Below are 8,378 nucleotides of genomic sequence, written 5' to 3' on the forward strand. Positions count from 1 at the left end.
ATTAAAATTTCATCCTAATGGTACTTACATATTCATAGGGTTAATTTTGAGACAATATATCATGAGGTAGCCATGATTTTGCAAATATTCCAACTTGTAGTGCAGTTTGCAGAAATTGTTTTAAAAATGCACTCACCCTAAAAACATGCCTAAAATGTTGCATAATTTTGCTGAGAAATCTTTTACTTTGTGGTAATCTTAGATGGGTAGTTTTATGGACAAAACCCACCAGGTCATTCAGTGTTCCCTTACTGCTAATGTATATAAGAGATGTTGGTGTAATATAACTGAAGTAATGTTGTTAAGTCCTTAAAGTCATATTCTTTTATTGTCATGACTGTATTTGAAGCTATTTTTATTTTTGTATGATACCTGATTTATATGAAATATGGCTGAAGTAAACTGAAGTATAAAATACTTAGTCAGTCATTTGTTTAATAGTAATTTAACATTATATAATTCAAATGTAAAACTATGAATTGTCATTTTAAATGGTTTAAAAGCATGTAGAATTGCATATGTAGGCAAGTATATTTCACCTTTTATCAAGAAGCAAAGACAAAAAGGGGAAAAATAGAAAAAGGGCAGAGTTCGGTGGTTGAACCATCCGTCCCCACCAATGCCAAAACCAAATCTACGCCCTTGTGGTACACTAAGTGAAATTAGAACCGAGGGTATAACTTTATCTACTCATTTAACGCACCAAGATTAAGCAACCCATTGAACTTTCAGTTTCTCCAGGGTACTTACAACAAGTCATATGGGCGACCGTGGCTCAGGGGGTTGGGAAGCGCATCTGTAACCGGAAGGTCGCCAGTTCAATCCCCGTCGTTGTGTCCTTGGGCAAGACACTTTACCCTACCACCTACTGGTGTTGGCCAGAGGGGCCGATGGCGTGATATGGCAGCCTCGCTTTTGTCAGTCTGCCCCAGGGCTATCAGTCTGAAGGCAACCGTAGCTTGCCTTCACCAGTGTATGAATGCGAGAGTGAATGAATAGTGGCATTGTAAAGTGCTTTGGGTTCCTTGAAAAGTGCTATATAAAAATCCAATCCATTATTATATGGCGCATTACGACAGGTTTGCATTACCTTTTAATATATTCAGAGTCTGTGTACAATTAATATGTAGAACAGCTCTGGATAAAAGCTTTAAGTTGCCTACCACAGGATATGAATATTTACTTTAAATGAGACGCATATTACAGGGATCAGCTGATAAACACTCACTGGTCAGATGAATACTAGATACTAGTATGTTGTTGTCAACAGAAACTGAGTGAAGCCCAAAATGAAACTAAGCTAACCCAAGAATAAGTAGCTAAAACTTCAGGCTGCTCAAGAAAATGTTATTTTTAGTTGTAGTTAAAAAAGTTTAATGGTCAAAATTTTCTGCATATTAGAGAAAAAACCTTTTAGTAAAAGTAAACTGAAAAGTGAAATTATTTTTATTAACTCAGCAGGTTCACAATCAGTGAAAATGTGGTGTTTCAAGTCAATTTGAAACTGAAACTCTGAACACAACCTGCTCCTGACCAGGTTATGTGATATCTATGAAATCAACTAGATTCTATAGAACAAAGCTCAAACATGAATGATGACTAAGAACAAAAAAGAACAATAAAAACCAGCAAAGGTCATACAATAATAATAATAAAAAATAATAAAAGAAAAAAATGGTTGCAATCTTCCAGAATGGTCCAGATGGAATCAGCTACAGACTATCGAGGAACTGTACAGATCAACTCTGTAAGGTTACATCTTTAACATCTTTAACATCAGTCTCGGTCTGGAGAGGGTCCCCATTCTGTGGAAGACCTCCTGCATGTTGCCGGTACCAAAGACAACATACCCCAAGGAGTCAAACCACTTCAGTTCATATATAATGATAATAATAATTTTAATTTTCCATTAACCAAATATTAAATAGTCCATCATTTGTTCAGTGTGAAATTAGCTTTTTGCAAACAATAACTTTAATTTCACAACCACTAGTTTCAGTGTAAAATTTCTACCTTGGTTCCCTTCAGTAACAATCAAGTAGAAATATGCCACTGGAAATATTATTTTTGCCTCAAAGCTACTGTCTCAGTTTATAGTTTATAGTAGATATACCAAAATCCAAAGAATATGCACAGCCACATGAAATAACTGATATTAAAAACAATACTGGGAAATATTACACAGCAAAAATTACCACAAGTGGAGACTTGTCAAATAAATAATCATTAAATGCTATGCTTACACTTTCTCTCAACTTAATCTGACAACAGCTGCTTTTTTTTTTTCTTCATCAATGCAGAATGACAGGCCCAGCGAAACATTTTGTACTTTGCAACACTTTTTATTTGGTTGTTGCTTCTTACAACTCTCAGTCTTAGCTTTTCAGCTGTTAGCCACTCACAAAACCCCACCTCAGGTCCCGGCACATCCTTTATATAGGAGACCTAATCAGCTCAGGTGTGTCTCTCCCTGCAGCAGAGGAGCAACAAAAACAACACTGTGCCACAGTGACAAACCATGAACACCACCCAACTGTCTCATTGTCTGCACTTGATTTAGCAGCTTCCATTTCTAGATCCACTTGTGGAACTTTGGTGTATTTTGGATGGCTTGTGCCATGTTGTTTTTCTTCTTCTCTGGGCTTGGCTGCACTTTTTGTTTGAGATTTATTTTCAGTGTGTCCTTCGTTATATTTGACATGTCTAGCAGAGCTGTCCTGTGAGGGTTTCCCTACACTTTCTATTCCCGTGTTCTTCATCTTTGTCCCAAAACATTCACCGTGAGAATTCTGCCTATTTTCTTCACGAGTTATTTGTTTGTTAGTATTTGTTATAACTGTTCCTGACTTCTGTGAACCACGTCCTCCTTCTGTGACTCCCTGAATTTTTGGTCTGGCTTTTAGTTGAAAACTCTCTGCTTTAGTTTTTTCATTAGTAGCATCATCGTGGTTTTCTTTGGGTGCTTCTATTATTTCTGCTCCTGCTGGTCTCAGATGGGGTTTCTCTCTGATCTGAATTTGTTTAGTATTTCCTTCATGTTCTTTCTTTTCCTCCACATCGACATCTTTCTGTGTTGTAGCAGCACCACTTACCTCCTCTACTGTGTTTTGTTCAAACTTACTGTGGTCACCTTTTTCGTCTCCTTTTCTTTCTCTCCTGTCCTCCTTCACATCTCTGATTTCTCTCTCTACACAAACATCATTATCACTTGAATGTGTAACACTGATCTCCTGCATGTTCAGTGTATCACTGTGTCTGTTTCCATGTTTATGACTCTGATCATCTTGTAGTATGCTTTCTTTTCCTTCATCAACTTTTTCTTTATCCTGAAATGTGTCACAGCACATCTCTGCTGTTGGTTTATCAGCACTAATCTTTCCTTTTGTGTCATGTTGAAAATCTGTTTTTGTTTTCTCCTCAGCATGAGAAGGACTACAGATTTGTTTATTCTCCTGATGTTCACATATGTTCTCTCCAACAGTGTCAGCTGGATGCTCTGCATGGCTTTTTTTCTCTGACTGTTTATCTTTAGCCTTTTCATCGTTATCTGCTTTATCATCCATTAATTTACTCATCTCATACTGTCTGCTTAGATCATCACAGACTGCTGAGCGATCACTGCTATCAAGTTTAAAATCAGGATTATTATCTAGTCTGTTCTTTTCAGCATCATCCACTTCTGTATGTTTTTGATCCAGGTCATCACTTCCAGTGGTTCCTTTGTCCTCATTTGGTTCTTTGTCCAGAGGATCTACGTTACAGGGGGTGTCAGGTGATCCCCCTGCTTCTTGTAAGCGAGCAGTCTTTGGATTATCCGCAGTGTCTGTCTTCTCCACTTTTCTCTTTCTATTGCTCTTATTTTTCTCATCTTGACTCTGATCATATTCATTACTGATGGTGGGTGGTCCACTGGTGGACACATCTGTGGACTCTGGAGTACCAGTATCTGCAGTGTGAAGCACAAAGTAGAAACAAAATCATTCAGGCACCAAACAGCTGAGGAAACGACAACAAAAATATTTTCTCTTACCTTTCTTTTTGCTATAAAACAGAAGATATGTAGTCTGGGACCTAATTGACAAATATGACATGCAACAAATATGTTACTTTCACAGTTTCGCAGTGATGTGTTTGGCTAATATTTTATAACATATTTATTTTTTGCAGCAGTGTTTTCCGACGTATTAATATGTGTCTGTGTATGTTTACATTTCACTAACAGAGTAAATATTAAAAGATACACATAAATGTTTTAATTGTTTTCATTGATTTTATTATTTTGCTTTTGCACAGGAGAGTTTTGGGGACAGAGTTGAATCAATCACAGAAAAAATCTGCAGTTGTGATTATAGCACAGTGTGATATGATACTTCAACATGTAGCACACTATAGTTGAGAAAAGTGTATTTAACGCATGTTTAGTGCATACTCGTGTGAAAAGTTAAGAAATAACTGGAAGATAATGTACAGTGGAAATAACAAGTACGAAAACTTACCTCTCCGTGTTATCCACCTGGAATGGCTGAAAACCAAGCTGATGATGTAAAAAATAATAAAGCATGACATGAATGATCAGCTGGGCCACTGTCACGCATGAGTAATGTAGGAACGTATTTTGGTATCAAAAATGTATAAGTGATCCATCTTACCTCTGTGACTCTGGTATCATCAAACTGATACCATCTGTCTCTGTGGTCCTCCTGGATCTTGATTGTGGCGGAGTAATGTCCACCTCTCAGATCCCCAAAATGATCCAGAAACGCATATAGTTCATATTTCTGACCATGATTACCAAAGGAAAAATGGCAAACATCAGAATGACTGAAGAAAATAAAATGGATTATGATTAAAAACTAAAATATTCTGCACATTTACCTCTGGTATCTGCAGGGTGTAGGGAACCTCCACAGAACAGGTGATTTTGAAGTATGACATGTAATTATAGTTGAACTCAAACCTCTTCAGCAGCAGACACAAAACATCTGGATGATGCTTTATTACATCTCTCTGAATGAAAAACATTTAATTTAGGACAGTTTTACTGATACAGCACCAAATCACAACAACAGTCACCTCAAGGAGCTTGTCTGCTTCCATTACAAGTCAATATGGTTTCATAATTTTATTTAAAGAATAATAAAAGAATCATTTTTAACTCACCATACTACCATCAACTTTGTCATCACACTGCTCACAGTACATCTGATTTTCTCCACAGAAATCTGAAGGTTTAAAAAACTCTTCAATGCCCTTCACCTGAAAAATGTTATTTAAAATCAGTTCAAACAATAATGTGCTGACCAGTGAAGTGAAGCTAAGAATCTTTCCTCAAGGAGGAAGATTTTCAACATGGCCTACTAACTTTATTAATTCAGACCTAAAGGTTAAGATGTATTGTTTAAGAGAAAAGTGAAAAGAAAAGTCATAAAGTAAAATTACCACGGGAGGGTTTGTTTTTTTTCTACTTTCAGCTCTGTACACCGCCACAGTGGAGTGTAAATCAGTCAATATGTGACTAAAGTGCAGACTTTTAGATTTAATTCGTTTCTTTTTTTTAATTTGTATGACCTGTATCAGAATTACAGCTTTTACAGGTTTTTTTTCAGAGATCATTGCTGTAAATTTTCCTGCTAAATAATCAGATACTTTAGACAAACCAGAAAACTCAAAAGAGTGGACATACATAATTATATACCTATATCCTTCATTGTGATTCCTTTCCACTCATTAGCATCAAACAACAGTGGGAAACTAAGTTGGAAGTACAGCTTCAGACCTCTGGTAGGACAAAGCGCTGCACAGAATCTACTTAAGCACAGCTAAATGCATAAACTTTATGTTGTGGATTTAATAAAACAGTCATCATTTACTGGGGAAGATAAAAATATTATATATCTTTTACTGGCAAAAGCATGTAAGTTCAAAATGTTTCCTCACAGCTGTCATGTCCTAGCAGACAGAACATGCTGAGAAGTTTGCAACTTGTCATATCCTTACCACACTGTAGTCTTTACTGCAACAATCCACCAGTGAAAGAGGAAGATACCAAAATGGTGCATCTCTGTCAGTCTGTATATGACCTTTAGAGCAGGTGGTCTTGTTTACTAACTGACCGTGAAAGATCTGAAAATACAGATGCACAAAAATCTGTTCATTTTCTTTCAGTTATAATTAGAAAGCATTTGTTCACAACAAAAGTTGTCCAAAGCATTTTATACTCTAAGGCAAAGACTCCACAATTAAAAAGTGATATATTGATCCAGTGTGTAGATATAGATATCCTTTGGCATCGATGAAGACCTTACCTTTGATGCATCAGTGCTGGTCATTCTTAAAATCCTCTCAAAGTACTCTGCAGCATCACGCTGTTCATACACTGTGACAAATGCATTTTTGTAAAAGTCATTTTGTAATTTTGCCCTACAATTTTCCATTTTTATAATGATGAAATAATTAGATCAATGATAGTAATATTTTTAAAGTTATACAGTGCTCAGGAGTTTACAGTGTTAAAAAGGTTTTGTTGCTCTGTACCGTTGTCGATGCCCAGCTTGTTTGTTATTTTAAATGTGTATGTTGTATAGTTCTGTAAGTCATCAAATAAGGCTTTCAAGTCATGATCAAGGAATTCAGAGTGGGGATTTTCTCCAGACCTACACAGGAAGTAAACATGAGTGATTAACAAATGCACCGTAAACTTCATATATGATAAATACAGAATCACACTTAAAGCTGGACAACAAACCTTGTCACAGCCTCTCTGAAGTCTTTGGTCCTGAACAGCACCTGCAGCACACTGTTCAAGTAACATGTGGATCCTCGGTTTATCAGCCCATGATACCTGTTAGCTGATGGGAAGAGAGAATTCATACAAAGAAGAAATATATTTAAAACATGAGCCTGGATCATAAAATACCCAAAGAGAAATAAACCAAAACAGTCAAACCCATTTATATTTTATTTATTTATTGATAATTTATTCTATAACTATTATATTTTAATTTCTACATATAGGAGTTTAACTGGGTATTTTTATTTCGTTTTTCTTTTGTCGACATTACGTTAAAATATCTAATTTGCCACTTCTAGTCAAATCTAGTTGTTTGATGTGATCGGCTGATTGGGAAAGCACGTGCCGATTAATATTGTGTTCCAAACTTTACAGTGCGAGAGAAAAAAGAGAGCCAATAAAGAACTGCCTGTAAACCTCCGAAATAAATTACGTTGACCCATAGATCAGGGCCATGTAAGGCTGGAGCATTGCCAGGAGTATAGTGGCCTCAGTAACTGGTCAAGTAGAACAAGCAAAACTCTCTTTAGAGTCCGTGTCTGTCCAAACTAAGTAATCAACCTAGTGCAATAAATTGGTTAGAAAAAAGAATCTAAACATAACTTCAGAAATCCTGAGAGAGATCTATAATTCAGCAATGTTCTATCTATTAAACATTTATGATGATAAGGATGTTGATGAAGGCTAAATGGAAAAAAGCCAGCTCCAAGTACACAAGTAGGCTACTAAAAAAGACAAAAAGGAAATCGAAATTCCTGGACGCTGGATAAATATACAACTTATACAATACGCTTGAGGAGGAAAACAAAAAACAATCAAAAAATGCTCTAAATATTTACTAAAATCTTATTTGTTGTAAACAATACCTGTGTCCTTTCTGCTCATTTTCACTTCACTTTACTTGCTGTTCTGCTGAAGAAACTGCTCCTTAAAAGGAATAAACGGCAATTAACGGGAAATAAACAACAGCACATACAATCCTTCCTTCGGTTTATTTCAAGGCATTTCTCTGGATCCTTCGGAAACTACTTTATTCTCGAGGCAAACAAACATACTGCGACCTGCAGATCCAGTGAATTTAAAAGCACCGGAATACTTTCTCTTTCTCTTCTCGTCGAGTTGCTGCAATGTTGCCTTCATGCTGTGTTGGAAATCTCGAAATTATCAAAAGACAGCTAGATGACTGACAATGATTTACAGTTGTTTCCTTTTCAGAACCAGATTATTAAAAATGTGAATGAAGAACACCTAATATGTTCTGACTCACAAACACAACACACAGAAGCTATTAACATGGACTTCAGTTTCAATTGGGTAGTATATGAAATTTACGCAAGACAATGAACGCAGCATATGAAGTAATTGACAGGGTGAAAAGGAGATCTGGATTTCATTTTTACAAAGCTTATAATATTGTATTTAATGTACCTTCACAAGAAAAGATGTATTGTGAAATGTATTCATTGACGTCATCTGCGTCACTTTGAAATTCAACAACTGTTTTAATCTATGAAATAATTTTTAATCACAGATTTTCAGAGACAAATCACTCACTATGCTTCTTGCTCATGATTTAGAGAACCTCCTG

General features: G+C 36.1%; 1 protein-coding gene across 1 annotated transcript; it reads right to left on the reverse strand.

Annotated features, from left to right (window-relative positions):
• Window positions 1-1,423: 1,423 nt before the first annotated feature.
• On the reverse strand, window positions 1,424-7,910 carry LOC113018826 (uncharacterized). Its single transcript, XM_080298386.1, has 11 exons — window positions 7,657-7,910; window positions 6,746-6,848; window positions 6,535-6,653; window positions 6,306-6,376; window positions 5,998-6,123; window positions 5,161-5,256; window positions 4,876-5,007; window positions 4,650-4,778; window positions 4,497-4,534; window positions 4,031-4,071; window positions 1,424-3,946 (listed from the first exon to the last, which is right to left on the reverse strand). Exons 1-11 carry the CDS (start codon window positions 7,673-7,675, stop codon window positions 2,433-2,435), a joined length of 2,388 nt encoding a protein of 795 aa, XP_080154512.1. The 5' UTR covers window positions 7,676-7,910; the 3' UTR covers window positions 1,424-2,432.
• Window positions 7,911-8,378: the final 468 nt, after the last annotated feature.

Source organism: Astatotilapia calliptera, chromosome 3, assembly GCF_964374335.1.
Source record: "Astatotilapia calliptera chromosome 3, fAstCal68.1, whole genome shotgun sequence".
NCBI classification, from domain to species: Eukaryota; Metazoa; Chordata; class Actinopteri; order Cichliformes; family Cichlidae; genus Astatotilapia; species Astatotilapia calliptera.